The sequence below is a fragment of the Xenopus laevis genome, chromosome 9_10S (genome assembly GCF_017654675.1).
Source record: "Xenopus laevis strain J_2021 chromosome 9_10S, Xenopus_laevis_v10.1, whole genome shotgun sequence".
In the NCBI taxonomy this organism is placed as follows: domain Eukaryota; kingdom Metazoa; phylum Chordata; class Amphibia; order Anura; family Pipidae; genus Xenopus; species Xenopus laevis.
In genome coordinates, this window is record NC_054388.1 from 66752697 (window position 1) to 66773580 (window position 20884).

Genomic DNA, 20884 nt, shown 5'->3' on the forward strand with positions numbered 1-20884 from the left:
TGGGGGCAGGCTAGACCTATGGATTTGGGGATGGGCTGGACTCTCAAAGTTGGGGGCAGGCCAGGCAGCATCATGTGCTGAGGGAAATATTATCTGTGCTGCCCTGTGGTGCGGGGCCCCCCAGAGGTGCGGGGCCCAATTGGGCCCAATTGGTCCAATTGGCCTAAGGCCGGCCCTGCCTGCAAGGACTACCTAGTTAGATTCATCAGTGCATGTATGTGCCCATCTAATAACTGACTCACTTGCCATAATTTATAATTGACCAGTACAGATGCCGTTAGCCAAACAGTCTCTTCATATACATCAAACGTACTTGTACACTTCACATACAGACACTTACTTTGCATATCCAGTAGATTTCTTAGGGAGAAGAAGATTTCTACCAGTAGAGCATTCCTGTAATATTTCCATAACAATAGATTTAAAAGGATACAGTCAAAGAATCTATCACTATATAGATAAAGATATTTATGTCACACTTTGCTTTGTAACCATGCTACCATTCAGATGTGTGTTTAGTGCTGGCCACATTTTCTGCACCATTGCTAATAGATGGACAGATGGACAGACATAATATCAAAGGCTATTGTGATACTAAGCTCTATAGTTAGTATAGGTATGGGTATATAGAATTTAATTAAAAGTAGGGAGGGGTGTGTGAATGGATGCTGGGTTTTCATTTGGAGGGGTTGAACATGATGGATTTGTCTTTTTTCAACCCAATTTAACTAACTAACTAACTAACCATGTAGAAGTGTAGTTCATATCCTGGACACACCCTAGTCAGGACTTCTTTCTGTGTCCCCCTCCCAAGTGGTGTTGAAAAAAAAGTGTAAGTCAAAAAACAAAAAAAAACTTGGAGCAGGTGTTAGAAGAGTTATAGAGAAGCAAAGAAGTAGTCAAGAAATGCTAGCTTTATTCGACCAGCTGCAAGTTAAAGCAAAAATGTGATTGGTTCCATGCTCGGGAGCAAATTTGTTACCAGTGTTGGTAAATAAGCCTTATTCTGCTTGCACTTCCTCTGCTATGGCCTTCATTTTACGATATTTCGCAAATCGGCCCAGATTCGCCAATCACTGCTGTGGAGTTCCATAACCATATAATGACTGGGCCCCCATAAGAAATCACAGAGTCCCATACTACTAAGTTAGCAGGGCCCATACTCATGGGGGTCCCAGTTGTTAGACAGTTAGTCACACAGGGGCATGGGGCCTTGCCAACAAGTAAAATGGGGCCCTAATGAAAAACAAAATACTTGCTCATGCTTGACCATGCCCTGTAAGGCCACATTATGCCAAAACTCCATCTATGATCTACCAAAATCCTGCCCACAAGCAGCAAGAGCCACCCACTTATAAACTTCTAAAACACATTTTTGAATCTCTTGGGGCCACCTCTGCCATGTGCCCTTGATAGTACCCCCTATACCCCTGTGAATGTGGCCCTGTATAACTGCACAAGTCCAGAAGCCATGCACTTTTATAAAGCTCATGGAATTGATATCTAATATCCTCATATTTTACGGGAACATAAAGGTTTATAATACACAGGCTTCAGTCAATTGTGTAACAAATTTTACATCAATAAGGATTGTTTGTATAGTGAATAAAGTACCCCCTCTTGTAAAATATAAGGATATTATAAGTTACAGAGGAGTTTCATGACCATATAAAAACACGAGGCTGAAGGCCGAGTGTATTTATACAGGTCATGGAACTCCGAGGTAACTTCTAATATCCTCATATTTTACAACTGGGGGTATTTTATTTATTATAATACACACATTTCAGTGAGTCAAGTGACAGAAATGACATCAGAACTCACCATTTGACCATTTTACCAATATATAGGCCCTATGGTTTGTGGCCATGTAGTGTTTATTATATCCAGACAGACACTAAACCAGAAGGGATGGGTGAATTTTTTCGCTTGTAACTTGTATGGCGTCGCGCATCAAAAAAAATTTGCCTAGAGGCAAAAAATGTTTGCCGTCCATAGACTTTAATGGGCGTGGGCGACATTTTGCCAGTGGCGAATTTTTGGCGAAACGAAACGGGTCAAATTCGCCGCAAGCCTATGAGTGTGTTATAATCTGCCTTACACTTATGTTTGTATAGGTGCACTTGCACAAGTGAAAATCCATATACTGTATACCAGTGGTGTCAGGCACAATTCCAGTGGAGAAAAAACTATGTGTACTCTGAGCCTACATATTAATGCTGCTGGAGATAATTGCTGCCATATCTGAATTGTCAGTAAAACTAGCAGTATATGCTCTTCTTACACCTTTAATTTGCCATTTAATATGATGTAGTTATGATAACAATAATTTGCCATTTAATATGATGTAGTTATGATAACAATATTAATTTTTTTGGCTGCTGGGGTCAGTGATCTTCATATGAGAACTTGAATGAACCTAAAGAAGAAGGTAAATAATTTAAAAACAATAAAAAAAAATGCTAAAAATAGGACATTGTCTTAAAAGATAACATCCCTTTTAAGATTCAGTAAAATGCCTGCTTAAAAATCACAGACTACTGGCCCCTTGAACAAAGCTTACAGGAAGTCAAAGCCATAACAAAGTTTGGCATAAGGCACAGTTATGCTGGGGGCCTTCTATATTGTAGCTGTGTATAGGTGAGAAGCTATTGGCAGCCATAACAGGAGAATGTTCGGGGCTGGTTATTGAGCCTATTGTTAGGAAACTTGCCCTTGAATGCTGCACACAGATCATTGCACTCCCTGCGACCTTCTAGCATAAAATTCTTCATTCTATATAGAGTGCAGTGGGAAAAAAATGAAAATCAGTGACTTTGTGGGCAAAATAAGTTGTATAATAATGCACATCTTTAGGAGCAGTGCTGGCTCAGGAATTAGCTGAGTGTAGCAGGTATTCCATGCAGCCCCCTTCCCTTTGCATTGGTGGCACATCTGAGAACATTTAGCAAAGGGGAAGTCACCAGCTTGAAAACTGAAGCCCATACATTGTGATATTTGACCTTCCACTCCTCCAATAAACTATCTGTGTCAGAGCAAAAACAAGGCCCCCCTTATACTTGTGTTTTCTCAACATCTGCGACACATAATTAACCCCTTAACAACAAAGAGGTCCCAACAATGTTAGAGCAAGCAGCAATGTGTTGACAAATAAGAAATTATTTCTATTCGTTTTGTAGGGGAAGCTGCACTGGTTTCCCGTTTCTTTTTTATATTCCTTGAATTTAGTTTTTGATTTTTATTGTGGAAGTAGAATTGCATGTTCTTTCCTTATAATGCCATAATTTTATGTGTAGTTTATAGCGTTGGAATTAAACTGAATAAGCTTGTGGCCCATGTTTCCCCTAAGCAGCTTCTTCCTTGGACCTAGGTGCATCAGTATGTCCCACTCTTTCTGTTCCAGAACCAATTATTATCGAAGGATCCACTGATTTTTTTTAAGACAAATGGACAGCAGTGTCAGTAGAAAATAAAAGGTATTACCTGTTAAACCCTTTCTATTTTTCCATTTTTTTCCACCTCTGTTGCATTGGAAGAGAGTAAGGTAGGCATGGGAGGGCACTTGCTGCACACAAAGAAGTCTTTTGGCTGCAGGGCTGATTTGCTGGTGTGTCGGAGGGTATTTCTCCTGGGCCTGGGGATAAGGCACATACATGTACAAAAGAAACATATTTGTATATACATTATATGACATGATTGCTATAAACGCCAGAAATTGCCACTTTGCAGTTCATCAGCTGTTGTGGGACTGCAGCTTTCATCATCCAAGCTAAGGCTGTGGGGGATTTTGGATGGTGTAGTTCCTCTACAACTGGAGAATTGCATTCCTGATTTCTTACACCCACTTGTCATATGGAACTCCAGCCTTCCTGCCATGCCAGGTGCACTCTGCATCTCAAACCCCCCTTTGCAAAAAATGTCACCCAACTTGTGCATATGCTAGTGTTTTATTTCTTATTTATGTAGTGCTAGCTCTTGCTCCCCCCGATATCTGCCAAATCGATATATTTCAGATCGGCCCAGTGTTAGTATACCATTGTAATTACTTCAGGGGGAGCAGAAATCCTCCCTCTTGAATGCCTTGTAGCACTGGCGCAAAAATAGCTGTTTGGTCATAGCAGGGCACCCACAACTGGGCACTGACTGATAGCTACGAGCCTCACCCATTCAGATAATTTCATATATTTATTGCCTAGGATTAAAAAAATAGCCACTCAATTCACTGCACTGAATACAATATGTGTGTGTGTGTGAGTATTTTTGCATATTAACCATGTAGTTGTATGCACTCATGTGCAAAAACCTGTTTGGCATAGTGTATACATACATATACGGATAGAGAAAGATATACTGTGTTCCCAATGCATTTGTATAGCGAGAGGATTATATATATATATTTTCTGCACGTGTATATAGAGGCCAGTTCAGAAGGAACTACATTCGTTTAACTATAAAAAAAAATTGTGCCACTAGGAAACATGTTGTTTTCTAGGGAAAGTGAGAAAAGAAATACCATTATTTTTGGATGCAGAGAAGCACTGGATATGGTTTAGCCCTGATTACAACATAATGACAAACACACTCACAATGGGAAAATAAGCAGCAGCAGAGATGCGAGGAGCAGCGCTATTGTGGGTGCTGAGTCATTAGGAGCAGCTAATCAACCTCCAAAATTAAAGCGCCTTTAATTTGCTACCGAAATAGGGTTGGCAGTGCCACTTGTACGGGTCTGGGTGAGGCTTAAGCGAGAGTCAGACATGAGCAGAGCTGGTTATTGACTCACAGTAACACTGTAACCAGCACCCGCCAGCTCTCTTTTTTACTCACCTCTCTTCTTTACTCACCTCTCCTTACTCTGCTTACAAGCAGGAATCTTCACTTTAATTCGTTTTATTTATTAAATATTTCTGGGGACGTGTTTTCACGGTTATAGTTTAACAATCCTGTTACTTGTGAAACATTTATATTATTTCATATGCATGTTTGATATACATATATAGTAGTGTGCCCATGCCAGCTGGATCAGTACATCAGCCTTGCACGACTGCACCTAATGTAGAACCGCTTCAGAATTCTATGTGTGTTATTGTGTGCATTGGCTTGTCTGTTCACTTCGTTATTTAATCGTTTATATAATATCCATTTTATATTTAACATATCCAAAATGTACATTGTATGCAGTTTGTTGCATTTGATATACTCTACTTCATTAAAAAGCAAATGTAAAGCCAGGGCAGCCTGCGCAATAGATATAGTGCCCTCTGTGCGCTCTCATCTGATTATAGTGCAATGGAGTAAGATTTGGGAACACAGTATACTTGGCACAGAGAATGTTATTCTATAAGCTCTGAGACCCCCGTCAATATTGCTTTAGTTGCTGCCTAATCGATCAGTGCTTTGTAAGAACTTACAGCTGTGCTCAGAATAATAGCAGTGTGTTAAAAAGGTAAACAAAGCTCAAAATCCTTATAATAGCTTTTATTTCCATACACGCAAATTGAATATTAGGCTGTTCCAAAAAATAGCAGTTTCTGCATTCTTCTTTATGAACTCAAACATTCACTGTAAAAACTGAAATATGTTTCAAGATTTTGCTTTCCTTTGAATCACTGAACTAACATTTAGTTGTATAAGTTCCTGAGAACTGTTGCACATCTGTGTCACATGGAGTCGACCAACATCTGGCACCTGTGAACAGGTATTCCAAAATCCCAGCCCAGGATGATTGGACTACATTCCACAATTCTGCATTTCTTGGTTTTTCCTCAAAAACAGCATTTTTGATGTCTCTCCACGAGTTTTTGGATTAAGGTTTGGGGATTGTGCTGGAACACTCCATAATGTCAATCGTGTTGGTCTGGAACAAAGATGTTGCTCATTTACTGGTGTGTTTGGGGTGGTTGTGTTGTTGAATCACCCATTTCAGGGGCATTTCTTCTTTTGGCATAAGGCAACATGACCTCTTCAAGTAGTTTGATGTATTATAATTTCTACCAAAAACACGATTGATGGGTGATGTTGAACTGCTATTATTCTGAACACATAATTTAATTAATCCTGCGTGATTTTACCCACTGGGGTGGTAACAACTTGTTTGCCTTGAAATTACACAGAGGTTGTAGTATTATTATTGCACACAATTCTAATTATTATAAAGGGTGCTGATATACACAACAAATCCTTTGGTTTTACTTGAGACAATAACGTGCTTTGCATTTTTTATGAAAAATGCACTGCTGTCTCTGTGGGTTCTGATTTGCATCTAATTTTGTTGTCTCCTTAGTGATGAAGTTATATAGGTGAACCGACAAACGAAAAGACTGTAGGTGCACTGGCAGACTCAATTGATATGAATTATATAACTGCACTGTCAGACTCACAATTGAACTGACTCACAACTAACATTTTAATTACATAGGTGCATTAATTAATGTAAATAATATAGGTGCACTGTAGATACACAATGCAACTGTCAACAGCTCACAACTGAAATTGAAGTTATCTACATACACTGATGGCCTCACAATTGAAGCGACAATTATATGCACTGCCAAACAAGTGAAATCGTTGCACAGGCAGACACACAAATGAAATGAAGTCAAGTAGATGGACTGACAAATGGATAAATAAAAGTGCACTGGAATGAAGATGAAGATATATGGGCGCATTGGTTATACAGGTTTACTGACAGATACAAAATTGAAAGATGCCCTTGCAAACTCTAATAAAATTAAGATTGTATGGGTTACTGAAATGGAGTTCTATAGGTGCACTGAAAAAAAAAAGCGATTGGATTGTTATGGAAAAAATAAATGGACATGTGTGTGAGATATGTGCTTACCAGGAACAATTGTTTTGAATGTGCTCTAATCCCAAACAAGTCTGTCCGTACAGCTATATAATATTGCTTAGGTTCTTATCCAATAAAGTATATGATCCATGGTTCTGATTATTGCTATTGCCAAACAATAATGAAGGGGAAACAGGAGCTCTTGCAAACTTTACAGACAATATATTCATATATTTGGAGGATTGACTGGCAACGAAAAAAACTCTAGGCAATAGCCCAATAATGAGATAAAACTCAGTGTTGTTATTACCTGTTGGCACTTATCAGGGCCCCCATGCCAACCTCACCCTAATTGTCCTGCGACCCTGCTGTGTCCCTGAGGCTGATTCTCAGAGAGACCCCCATGCACCTGAAACATCTCTCACTGTATATATATTAATATGTCTCTCCGCTTGACAGCCAGTCTTTAGTATGACATCCCTGCCATCCTTAGAGCATCATTCTGCTATAACTGTTATAGGACATTTTATAAAATGAAGACTGGATTATTAGGATATCTGTATCACAGAATTGCTCCATGATCTCCCAGCCATATTTCGTTTCCTTGGCCAAAATCTAGTTTATTATTGCAGGGAAAAAATAGATTTTGGGCAGCAAGAATTCATAAGCAATATATATATATATATATATATATATATATACACACACATATATATATACACACACACACACACACACACACACACACACACATATACACTGTAGGTGGGACTGGGAAAGTTCAGATCAGGCCGGATCAGATCCCACGCTGTTTAATAATGAGCGGCAGCGTGTTGCTATTATTGTTAAATATATGGCTAATTATGCGTATAAAAATGACACATCAGTGTTATGATAATGAGGCAGTTTCAGCTGGATCTGAGCTCTCGAGAGGAGAATTAATCGCACGAGTCGCTCGCTCCTACAGCTGCACGTGTGAACTTTCACAAGATCATTTTCCTGCTACAGTCACACCGCTAAATTAGCAATGAGAAATAATTACCAACACTTTCTAATCATCTCACAAAGTCATCTGGGATTCTCCCTGGGATTTATTTCCCCCTAGTGCCAGTAGCCCCAGTTCTTAAATCCGAACACAACTTTGCAGAGTATTTGAGAAGTGGAATGCTGTCTCTTGCCCAGGGTTCAGTTTCTTTATACCCCAACAATATGTGGCTTGATTTCAATAAAATAAAAAGTAATTGTAAGCAGCTTTCTTATTAGACGTTCATTAAAAATGTTTTAAAGTGATGTAGATGTGTAGATGTAATTGCAACTGAAAGGACAGTATTTTTCCGTTCATTCCCTCGTTGTTTCTTGACTTGATACAATGTAGCTGAAATCAGCCATGACTTTTTGCTACATTATTTCCAAAAGTTTCCATAGAAATTAAATGTACAAGTAGCAAAGATCATATTTGGGAGGATTCCATCCCCTTGATATGTACCTGTTTGAATATAACTCGCTTGCGGCGCTGTAACAATTATTATAAGGTTATTATTATAATTACTATCCGTGCAGGTTTCATTATACCTGATATGCAGCCTGATAACCATCATTAATGTTTATCGTTTGGTCCGGGTCGTTATCAACCTCACAATCGTTTGCAAACCTTGGGATCAGTCGTGCAATAAACTATTCAATAAGGCAGAGGCGTGTGAAACAGAGATACGTTAACTTGAACTATTCATTAGGTTTGGGCAAAGAAGGGGAATATTTGTTAGTTGGTTGGGGTCCCTGCAAGTTATTTGTAGGCAGTAGGTGCCAGGGGGTGGCCCCATGCCATTCAGACACAGTTTGATGCCTCCTGATGTGTAATTTGCCCAGGTGCATTAGGGCAAGGGGAGGGGCAGGCGTTCAGATGTGACTCTGGCGTCACCGCTTTGTATTTCGTGTTTACATTATTTGATTTATTGCATCACTGGGCTGGAACTAAGTTGTTTTGGGTTCAGTTTATTATGATTTCTATTCCAGTTTGCTAGCAGAAAGAAGTCGGGCGTTTGTGCTATTGCCCAGTCAGTCTCCCCGGCCAGTGGCCTATCTCCCAGATTGTTTCGGGATTGCGCTGTTCTCCATTCCACACAACCAGGAGTCCGCGCTGACTCCGCAGTCGCTGCACAGCCCGAGGCGCGCTTTAACCAATCACAGCGTTCTGATTCAGCCGGCCGACCAATAAGCGCAGTCGCTTCATGAATATGCAAGGCGGGCTGAGTCAAAGCTCCTGGGCGAGTTGGTGGAGTTCCCACAGCCCCGCGCTTTGGACTTTTTTTTTATTTCCTATTTTTCCTCCCCAAAGAGACAAACTCTATTTTCTTATGAATGGAAAGTGAAAAAACCCGCTCCTCTTAAATTGGGATCCCCACTCGTGTAGACCCCCTGAAAGCACAAGGGGGGACCCGGGCAATATCGTTACCCTACAAAAAAGGCTGGAGGGAAGCGAAAAGCAATGACCATGACTAGTATGCCAGAGAGCCTTAGTAGCCCGGTGTCAGGCAAGGCGGTGTTCATGGAATTCGGGCCTCCGAACCAGCAGATGCCTCCTTCCCCCATGTCTCACGGCCACTACTCCATGCACTGCCTGCACTCCCAGCACGACACTTCGTACAGCGGCGCCTCGTCCTTCTCCAGAGCCCTGGGCTACCCATATGTCAACTCGGTGAGCAGCCATTCCTCTAGCCCCTACATCAGCACCGTGCAGTCCTACTCCAACAGCTCCAGCCTCAGCCAGAGCCGCTTAGAGGAGCCAGGTACAGTAACGTGTGTCTCTCTGTATATGGGAACAACAGCTGCCTGCCCTGCTCTATGGGACCCCAGTAGATATAAGCAGCTCCATCTCCATTACCTGCCCAGCTGTATGGGAATGCGACTAACCTGTTACCCAGACATATATAGGCAGTCCTATGCAATCTGCTTGCTCAGCTAAATGCCAATTCTATCCTACCAGACCCCGAGAGATCCCCAGCTCTATCCCCAATACCTGCCCAGCTGTATCCCAGAGATCAAGTGAATTGTGCCCTGTCATCTGTTTTCAGCGCTGTCAGGCCAGGATCCGCGGCTCCCCTTCTGCAGCGCTTCACTGCAAACGCCAGAGCCTAACCCTGTCTCCCTGATTCCGCTAGAGACACCAGACACCCTCTTAGTAAACGCTAGTTCTTTTTAGAGACCCCCAGGCACCCATGCGGGAGATCCAAGCCACCCTCCCCGCTCTGTGCCGCAGAGAACCCCCCATTCCCCCAGGAGAAGCAGCGGCAGCAGCTGCCAGTCCCGTGCGCTCAGCGCCCATAGCAACTCCAGTCCAGATGTGCGCGCATTAGTCTCGCATTTATTGCGTGGCGCGATAAACAATGTATGCAATTAAGGGTAATTAAAGCTAAACTGCAGCCTGTAGGAATGAAAGGGGGAAACTTGCAAACGAACACAAAAACTTGCACAGGAGGCAGCTTGGCTCAAGCTCCATATGCTGCTACTTGACATATTGTATTCTGTCAATTCTGTGTTTTGTACCTTGACTTTTGTACTTGAGCCCTAACTTTTGTGCTTGTGCTCTGCTGCTGCGCAGGGGCCGACACGGAGAAGAGTACTGTGGTCGAAGGCGGAGAGGTTCGATTTAATGGAAAGGGGAAAAAGATCCGTAAGCCCAGGACTATCTATTCCAGCCTCCAACTCCAGGCTCTGAACAGGAGGTTCCAGCAAACCCAGTACTTGGCATTGCCCGAGAGAGCCGAGCTGGCAGCTTCCTTGGGACTAACACAGACACAGGTACATACTAGCACCGACTCACTTTGCACCCACTCGCTCTGCACCCACTCATTCTGCACTCACTCACTCTGCACCCACTCACTCTGCACCCACTCACTCTGCACCCACTCATTCTGCACCCACTCACTCTGCACCCACTCTCGCTGCGTAAAAAGCCTACTAGATACCCTTCAGCCAGCTGTTAGCGAACTGCAAATCCCACATTTTGAGTCTGAAATTTGTAGTTAAGAAACAGCAGCACAACAGTACAGCGCAAGGCACATATATGGCACCGTACGTATTATAAGATCTAGGCTCTGTAATTCTAAATTAACTGTAAATTAAAGCCCGCTTGGTGACTCCAAATAAGGTCACTCTTTGTGATTTATTTGTCGCAAAGCGAAACCTGAAAGTGAACCTGAAATAAATTGCCTAAATGTGAAACGGCCAAGAAGCCACCTCTACTGGGAATTTGCTGGGTGGTACTCGCTTCCCTGGGGGAGACTCTACACTTTCAGTGCCAATGAATTGCATGTTGGATGAGGTTGGTACAGTGCAGGAATTTACTCAGGCAGCATTTCATTTCACCAGGGAGATCTTTTCAGCTACCCACAACAGATACCACTGCTATAATTGCCTCTGTTGTGTGCCCATGTCCATAACAGAAATGTATTATTGTCACATATATCGTGTATATAGTGCAGACTTCAACCATGTATATACAGCAGAAATTAGAAATTAAATATCATATATATATATATATATATATATATATATATATATATATATATATATATATATATATATATATATATATATATATATATATATAATCGCTGAATCTTTCTAATTTGTCACTTAAAACATTAGATACATTTAATTCCTCCCCCCTCCCACACACCATACACCCAAAATACACAGCCATTCATTTATTTATCTCTTACCATCAGACATCTAAATGATATATTTATCAAGTTCTTCCAGTGTGTAGTGATTGAAATCTTACAGAAGTGTGATGATATACATACATATACATGAGTGTACACAGGCACAATAGTGTATGTTCAGGTTAGAGCAATCTGTTACTAAAAATCGATAATAACCACTGGCCATTTCCTGGGGAATAAATGAGATTCTGTATTTGCTTTTTGATCATTTGAAAAGAGTGCTCTGTTCCCACAACTGTTCCCACTGCACTTACAAGGGTGTGCTTAATTCTATTTCATATATGAGTACTATAATGCTAGCTGTATTTGCTTGGAGAATGTGTATATGTGGGGACAGGAAAGTGCTGAATTCGATCGATATCCTCGAATGGATGCAATGAGGGCTGCCCCTATGTGTGGGGGCAAGGTTGCACCTGTCTCTATGTAACCATTTGTTTCTTTATACCCCTTGTTAGGTGAAAATTTGGTTCCAAAATAAAAGGTCAAAATTCAAGAAGCTGATGAAACAGGGTGGAGCCGCGTTGGAGAGCACCGCCTTGGCAAATGGCAGGTCCCTGTCTAGCACTTCCCCATCAGTACCCCCTGTATGGAACACCAACACCTCCTCTGGTAAGACTTCATCTGGAACCCCAGGAGCTTACATTCCAAGCTACACTTCCTGGTATCCTTCAGCCCACCAAGAAGCTATGCAGCAATCTCAGTTGATGTGATGCCATAGTGGCTTGGCACTCGCTAAAACTCCATGAGAGGGTACAAGTGTCTAGAGGATTGGAGCTATCAGACTCTGCATTCCTTGTATGATTCTAAAACACAACAAAACCACGTGATCCGGGCTGGTACCCACACTGTGAGATCAGCAGACTCTGCATCTCCCCATCCTCTCTGCCTGGCCCCATAAAGAAGAGGAGCAACTGTACCTAGGGGGCACAAGGACCAAAACATGTTTCTAGGGGCGGGGGAATAACACTGACTTCTCATGTCTGTCATTGTCCTGGTTATTTTCCAAACTTTGTTAATTGTCAAAAATATATTTTAATTATCTTCCTCAAAGGAACCGCTTTTCTTGGTTAGATCAGTGTTCTCTCCCACGTGGGGGATAATTACTTTTTTTGGTGAGCCAGTCAATTCTAAAATATGTATTTATTATAAGGTATGAGCATAATGGGTTATTGTTAAGGATGCTGGATACAGGTCTTATTGTTAAAATGCACAATTAAAAAAACACAGAAAATGGAATACACATGAAATAAAACAATTTCCGAAAAATAATATTCAATATAATTTCCCCTGTTAAAAATGAAGGTGTTTTGTTCAGTGTGTTAGAGTATCTGGCATGTATATTAGGCAGGCATTCCCTGTCTTACTGTCACAGTTCTGCAGTTACAGTAAAACGTTCACCATTACATTGTTAGTTACAGTAATACCTTCACTGTTACTGTGTTAGGGAAGGTAATACTCAGTTACAGTATTAGTTACAGTAATACTTTCACTGTTACTGTGTTGGGGAAAGTAATACTCAGTTACAGTATTAGTTACAGTAATACTTTCACTGTTACTGTGTTGGGAAAAGTAATACTCAGTTACAGTGTTAGTTACAGTAATACTTTCATTGTTACTGTGTTGGGGAAAGTAATACCCAGTTACAGTGTTAGTTACAGTAATACTTTCACTGTTACTGTGTTGGGAAAAGTAATAGTTATAGTGTCAGTTACAGTAATATCTTCACTGTTACTGTGTTGGGGAAAGTAATACTCAGTTATAGTGTGAGTTACAGTAATACCTTCACTGTTACTGTGTTGGGGAAAGTAATACTCAGTTATAGTAATATCTTCGCTGTTACTCTGTTGGTTACAGTAACAGTTATGTTATGTACATCGATTCTGTCCCTAAAGGAGACTGTTCCTTAGCAGATAGATTCCAATAGCTCAGGGCTTACTATCTGTTAGATATTCTAGTATATACAGTACATCAAAGGTGTATTCCCGGTTCTTGTCTGCTAAAATGGGTGGTTCAACACAGTTGGGGGTTACAACACCCCGATATATGGAATTTATTTCAAGTGTTGGTCCCTGCGTTCCAACAGTACGAATGAGCCCTCATGTCTTTAAATTCAGCCGTGCAAGGCCTTGGCTTTAGACAGTTGTCCATTTAAGTCTGATGCCATTCCATAAATGCCAGAACTTGAAGTATGTCCTGTCCTTGCCTTTGCTAAACCCTTTATGTACCGGGAAGGAGAGAAGCTAAGCTAAGCTACCTGGGCTCAAACTATAAATGTACATATTATTAATATCGTTCTGTAAACATGTTGCACAGGTTTTAGCCCCATTTCTGTTTTGTGTTCCTGTAACCATGATTCTTGACATCTTTGTGAAGAGACAAAAAAATAATAATATGAAAATGATGTGTTTTCCTCCAATCAATTGTGTTTAGTGTTTCTTCTATGTCAGAAGTTTAGTTTTATATTGAGAACGTTAACTTATTGCTTTGTATCTCACGGAAAAAAATAACTTTGTAAATTAAGTTATAAAGTTTGCTTAAAGCCAGTAAAATATGGTTTTGAAAAATATACGTTGTAGTTTTGATACTTTAACATGGAATCATTGAAAGCATCCAATCGAATCATTTTACTAGTCATTTAATTTAATTTCCATACAGATATCAATGTGTTTTGTGCGTAAAGAAATCATATATTGGGAGGATTATCATCACTTACAGTATAGTTAGTTATATTTTCAGGATTTTCGGTAAATAAGGCAAAATTGTAATAAATGGCTGCGCATCTACAAGCACATTAAATGATCGATAATATCACATACTTATGAAAAGCAATAATTGCAGAACTGTGCGGATATTTATTCTAACACTGGCATCGAAAGAATTCATTTGTATTTACACACAGCCGGCCAATAACGAAAAAAATTGGGAAATAATCTCGGGCGGCACAAGACTCACGACACAATGAATAAAGAGTATTTGGAGAAAATTAAATTATTTGCATTCATTTTAGACTGATCAATATATTCCCACCCTTGGATCAAATGGGAACTCGAATTCGAAATCAGTTTCTGGACAATTTAGTAGTAAACAGGCAAATGGTAGACATGTTGTTTGTTTAAAACGCAATGTCTATACCAGAATATATCCCATCAATATAAATTTGAGGCATGCGATAGTAATCGGTTATGAAACATTCAAGGCAACATAACGTGCTTTTAGCAGAAAACGTTTTAATAATAACGATAATTCTAATAAATATATATTTATGTGTGTGTGTTTATGCACACGGATTCTAGGCAGTTGGGTGATTGATCTGGATTGATCCTCTACCATAGAAAGAATGTAAACAAAATACAACTTAAACTAGAGAAAATGCAATAATATATAATAACCAATATTAAAGTCTATAATATAATGTTCAGTAGTTTTAGGATTATTTGTAAATGGAATTAATATCGAAAGCATTCTGTCCGTCCCATGATATTCTCTGCCCTCCTGGTTCTGGAAGACTTCTCTGACATTGCTTCAAGAGTCCAGCAGTGCAGACACGGACAAATACTGCTTTCAATTGCAATTACATGTGCTAATACATTAAAGTTTTTAAATTGATGTAGATTAGAAAGTTAATGTTAATGCAACATGTCATTTTGGGTTTACATCCCCTGTAAGCCCAGCTTTATAAATACAAAGGGTAGCCATGTGCAATGTATAACTATTTTAAATGCAAATTTGTCATTTTGCACACAAACAGCCACGTGTTCCCAATATCTATTTTTCTGTATTCTAGAAAAATCCAGAGAAGGGGGGAGGAAAGGATGTAAATGTTTAATGGAACATGCAGCATAAACACAGCTCCAAGCAGAATTTCCACTGTTTGGGGGCATGCAGGGAGTTGTGGTCCTCAGCTGGGATGGGAATTGTTTGAAAACATCTGGTTGTTCAAAACCAGAAAACAGGAAAATAAGCTTCAGACTGACAAAAAATTAGTTCAACAAAGGCACAATGTTTCCCATAAACACGTCATAATCTATCCTGTCCCGCAGATTGAGCCTGTAGGGGCCCACCAGTGCCCATCTCATGATCCACGTGCAAACCAGTAAATAGGAAGAGAGTGTCAGAATGATAGGCACAATTTTATATCCATTGTGACCTCACTCTCAAATTACTCACATTGAGCAAAGTACTCTTTACCTCTTGGTTTTTTAAACTAATGATTTTGTTAATAAAGATTGTTCTGCCGTTTTAATAGGAATGGAAAATATATGCCCTAAATCAGGAGTGGCCAATCTGTGGCCTTCCAGCTATTGTCGAGGGGATGCTGGGAGAGCAGAAGGCAGCAGGAGGGCCCCATGTTGGATTTCCTTTCCATTTGGACAGATATTACTGTTCGAGAATGGTACACCATAATAATAATTAAAAAAAAAAACTAATATAAAGCAGTACCTCTAGTTCCCAGCTGTGATTGATTTTAAAAAAAGAGATCTCCAAGAAATAAAGCAAATATTCCATTCAGCAACGTTTCTGTCAAAATAATTTTTCCAGAGTAATTATAACAGGGCTATTTTATTCTACATTATTCATTTACCAATCAACTTTGCTTTAGGCGCACAATAAAGAGCAGAACCGTTGCTTTTATTGTAACAAGAATATAATAATCATGTAGAACAGGGTAACAAGGGCTGTATAGAAACACACACACAATGTGCCTCCTCGCACAACACATTCATATATAATGTTAATATTCATTTAACTCTGATTAACTCAAACTCGGAGATTTCCATAATAGATATTTTAATTATTACACCCCAAAGCCGTCTATTGCCATGATTAAAATACTCATTTTAATATCAAATGTCTTTTTTGAATGTGGTACTTGGTAAAGTGAGGCATTTCCTTCGGCATAAAAACCTGTAATGGCAAAATGCAATTTCTAGATATTTTTTTATCCCTCTTCTTATGTGAAGCTCATTTTAAAACACTTCTGAAATAGGTTACACACAGCTTAATGATCAGCAAAATGACTCTTTTCTGCAAAAAAAAAGAAAAAGAAAAAAAAGGGACCTCAAAGTGAGCATACAGCTGCACAGCCAAGAGGGTCAGCATCATTTCGCAGTATTCTCTTCTTGATTACAAGCCGAGCCCATCAAACAAAACATAATTACTGTAATTTTAGGTTTATTTATTCTAATGCAGTTTCCCATCTCTGCGGTAATTATGAGCAATCTTTTCGCACAGGGAATCTTTTTGCATTAACAAAAGAGATAACACGCTGAAAGCCAAATTTGCTGTGTATTGAGAAGTGGGGGGAAAAAACATAAAATCGGTGAGCTTCCATCACTGTACAATGCTCCTATATTGGAGTCTAGCAAATTGCTTGCAGGTGTATGGAACCGGTTTGGTCAATAGGGAAGGGATTCACAATTAGCAAATGCACCGAGCTTAAATAATACAGGCGCATAACTGGCATGTAATATCCTACTTGTTTCTCATACATTTATATGAATAAAATAGATTATTTTTTCTAGTATGCTAAATACTTTGATATATATGTGTGTGTATATATATATATATATATATATATATATATATATATATATATCTATATATATATATATATATATCTATATATATATATATATATATCTATATATATACCTATAAATACAAAAAATACAAGTATCTCAAAAACAAAGTAAAACAAAAAATTCATGCTGCAAGGCAAGTAGAGTCTGTGCAATGGCTGAACACTATATAGCTATCTATCAATCAATCAATCAATCAATCATTCTATCAATCTTTCTATTATCTATCATCTATCTATCTATCTATCTATCTATCTATCTATCTATCTATTATCAATCTTTATATAATCTATCATTTATTTATCTATCAATCATCTATCTTTCTCTATATAATATTTTCTATCATCTATCTCTCATTCAAGTATCTATCTATTATCAATCTTTCTATTATCTATCGGCTATCTATCTATCTATCTATCTATCTATCTATCTATCTATCTATCTATCTATCTATCTATCTATCTATTATCTCTCTATCTATCTATCTCTCTATCTCATCAATCCATCCGTCTGTATCTAGACATTGTGACCTTAAAAATAAAAAAATATTACTTGTGTTAAGAAGATATATGGGTACCACAATGTGGTTATGGTATCCGAAGTATTCCTATAGCCTTATATATCAGAGTCAAAGATCACCCCTCTAAGCAGGCAGGCATCTCCAACCAGCGGCCCTCCAGCCGGGCATAGGATGCTGGGAATTGTAGTTTAAAATAAAAGCCAGGAGGCCGCAGGAGGGGGGGCATACCTGAGAATTAATATAGACTGTGGGGTTTCCAAAGAGAGGAAGATAAATAGTTTTGTGATGCAGGATCCAGCTAGTGATGACCCCCCATACTCTGCAGTATTCACACCCACCTACTCCCTCTAAAAAGGCTGCTTACCTCAAGCCGACAGACTGAATCCAGTGCCCCCCCCTTACCTGGTTAGATCTCCTGTGCCCCCTCTAATAGCCAGAGCATACAGAGCAGAGCAGCTTAGGGGGGAGTCTCTCCATAGCAGATCCCAGTGGCTCTAGCTGCAGCCCTGCTCGCTCGATGTGACTGCAATTCCCTGCTATATCCCCTCTGTCTTTATAGCTGATGAAAAAAAATGCAGATTATTAGCATAAATGTTTACTCTTCATTACGCTGATGACATCGTGCACTTGAGATCTTAGTAATCTTTGGGAAAATTATGAGTAATTTTTAAAAATTTTAAAGCAGGAGCAGTTACCATGCAATTCAGGCTAATTCTGCGTAGGCTCCAAACGGATATAATTATCGAGGAGTCAAGATGTTATGCTAAAACTATGCGCTGATATTCCCATTTATTATGTACATACAACTCTGACAATGTTGATGCTTGAAATAGCAGGAAATTGTCTTGCGCAAAAATTACAGTCCATATTAGGACATGGGAAATTGCAAAGAATTATAGAGTAATTGCAGCCTTTCAGATCCAGAGCGAGAATGCAGCACAGACTGGTGCAAATGTGGATGAAATTACAGATCAGAGCAAAAATTAGTGGGGGGAAAAAAAGAAAGGGGGTCTGGGAATGTTCAAGTTGGCTAGAGAATCTCGGAAGTGGCCAATGCCATCTGACTGTGCAGAGAACAGGGAACAGGAGATGCTCTGCCCTTCATGTTACTCCTTACTTCTTTAACCCTCAGGAGCACCCTGTAGTTTTTCTTTACCCTGCCACAATAAATAAAATGAATAATATAGCCCTAAACAGCTCTGGCAGGCCAGTGACACGGGTAGCACTGTTTGTGTGGATTTATAACTTAGATCACTGTGGGACATGCTCCCTGCAACCCACCCCCCCCCCAACCACACACACACACAGCACACACAGCACAAGGAAAAGTTAATTAGACCAGAAAACCACAAGGCAACACAGAGGGTCGTTCAGTGTGTGTTTGACTCATGAGAGAAGAGAGTAGAGAGAGAGAGAGAGAGAGAGAGAGAGAGAGAGAGAGAGAGAGTGCTAGAAATGTGTCCTGATTTGGGACTGAAAAGCAAAAGGGTAAAAGACAACAGGCAATAACACATGAATTTTATTGTCCTCATCTATACCAATGCTTCTAACTATAAGTAGTTGTGTGATTACACAAAAAAATTATATATATAATATATATGTCTGTCTTGGTTTCTGACTTGCTGTACACGTTCTCTCGCTATCTATCTACCTATCCATCATCTGTCATGTATCTGTCTATCTGTCCGACTGCAAATCCAGCTCACTGCTTCTACACAGGGGGAAGCAACCTCTGCGACTGCTGTGGGGCTCAGGAGGTACAGGGGACCCAGTGGGATGCTGACTGATGATCAGCTTAATTATACAGTATATTCATTAAAAAATGTATTCCAAAAGTTTAGGGGGCCTAAAATGATATTCCTGTAGGGTCCAGTCACTTCAAATTACTGTCTGTTAATTTAACAAATTGAATTCTCGGGCTGATCTCTCCCTGTAACCAGAAGTGACAAACATGATGAGAATAAGGTTTAGTAGCGAGGGAAGTGTAACGCGCTGCGCTATCGCATCATTTATATCAAAGGTCTTCGGTCCCCCCAAACCACACCCCACACTTCGGTGCATGGGGATGAGGCTGATACACATCTACCATTCCTTTTATTATGAATAAATTGTGGGTACTATGGGCATTTCCCTTGTGTGTGTGGGTTATCCATATGTGAGTATTGGGGCAGCCTCAATGAGCCTTTCTGAAACTAAAATCATCAAAAACAAGAAAACAGAACCTAGGGTGCATGTCTGTCTGTCCCCTTAATCCAGGGGTTTAGAAACGTCTTCCAATGTGGGGGCTGTGTAACCAAAAACAATTTATTACTGAAATAAAATATTTTAAACATATTTTCCATACACATTTATAAAAATTGCATCTGTCTACTGGATGTGACTTTAAATATCTAACACTATAAGAATACTGGGGTGGCCCTTAGGTAAATGATTAATTGTGACCAATGCTCTGGAGATTAGGGATGTCGTGGACTGTTCGCCCACTAACTAATTCGCGCGAACATCGACTGTTCGCGTCCGCCGAATGTTCGCGAACGTCGCGCGACGTTCGCCAATTTGGGTTCGCCTTAGCTGGCGCTTATTTTTGACCTCTCACCCCAGACCAGCAGATACATGGCAGCCAATCAGGAAGCTCTCCCTCCTGGACCACCCCCACACCCCTGACCACTCCCCTTCCATATATAAACTGAAGCCCTGCAGCGTTTTTTCATTCTGCCTGTGTGTGCTTGGAAGAGCTAGTGTAGGGAGAGAGCTGTTTAGTGATTTGAGGGACAGTTGATAGTAACTTTGCTGGCTAGTAATCTACTTGATACTGCTCTGTATTGTAGGGACAGAACTCTGCAGGGATTTGAGGGACATTTTAGGTTAGGTATCTTTGCTGGCTAGTAATCTACCTTCTACTGCAGTGCTCTGTATGTAGCTGCTGTGGGCACTGCTTCTGATCTCTCATCTGCTGACTGCTGCCTGTAACCCAATAGTCCTTGTAAGGACTGCTTTTATTTTCTTTTTTGTTTTTTTACTTTGCTACTATAAGAGCCCAGTGCTATTAGTCTAGCTGTGTTGGGGAGTGGGACTGATGTGCTGCTCCTAGTAGTTCAGCACCAACCAGAGTAATTTTTTTTTTTTAATATACATATATATATTTTTTTATTTTACTTATCTTACTGTTCTTTAACGTGTCCAGTGCTGTTTGCTGTTCTTCATAGTAGTGCACCAATAGTAGTGCACTTGCAGGCATTGTTTGCCCAGTGTGTTCTTCAAACAACTGCCA

The 20884-nt window shown here is 40.0% G+C and overlaps 1 protein-coding gene and 1 long non-coding RNA gene across 2 annotated transcripts; one reads left to right on the forward strand and one right to left on the reverse strand.

Moving 5' to 3' along the window:
* Nucleotides 1–3557: 3557 nt before the first annotated feature.
* LOC121398973 lies at nt 3558–18895 on the reverse strand. The gene is made up of 3 exons (XR_005964666.1): nt 18309–18895; nt 18016–18172; nt 3558–3634 (listed from the first exon to the last, which is right to left on the reverse strand). It is a non-coding gene; the product is annotated as an uncharacterized LOC121398973 (long non-coding RNA).
* Nucleotides 9020–14080, forward strand: LOC108702993 (homeobox protein DLX-1). The gene is made up of 3 exons (XM_018238857.2): nt 9020–9576; nt 10389–10588; nt 11970–14080. The coding sequence occupies exons 1-3, from the start codon at nt 9276–9278 to the stop codon at nt 12222–12224; spliced, it is 756 nt and encodes a 251-aa protein (XP_018094346.1). The 5' UTR covers nt 9020–9275; the 3' UTR covers nt 12225–14080.
* Nucleotides 18896–20884: the final 1989 nt, after the last annotated feature.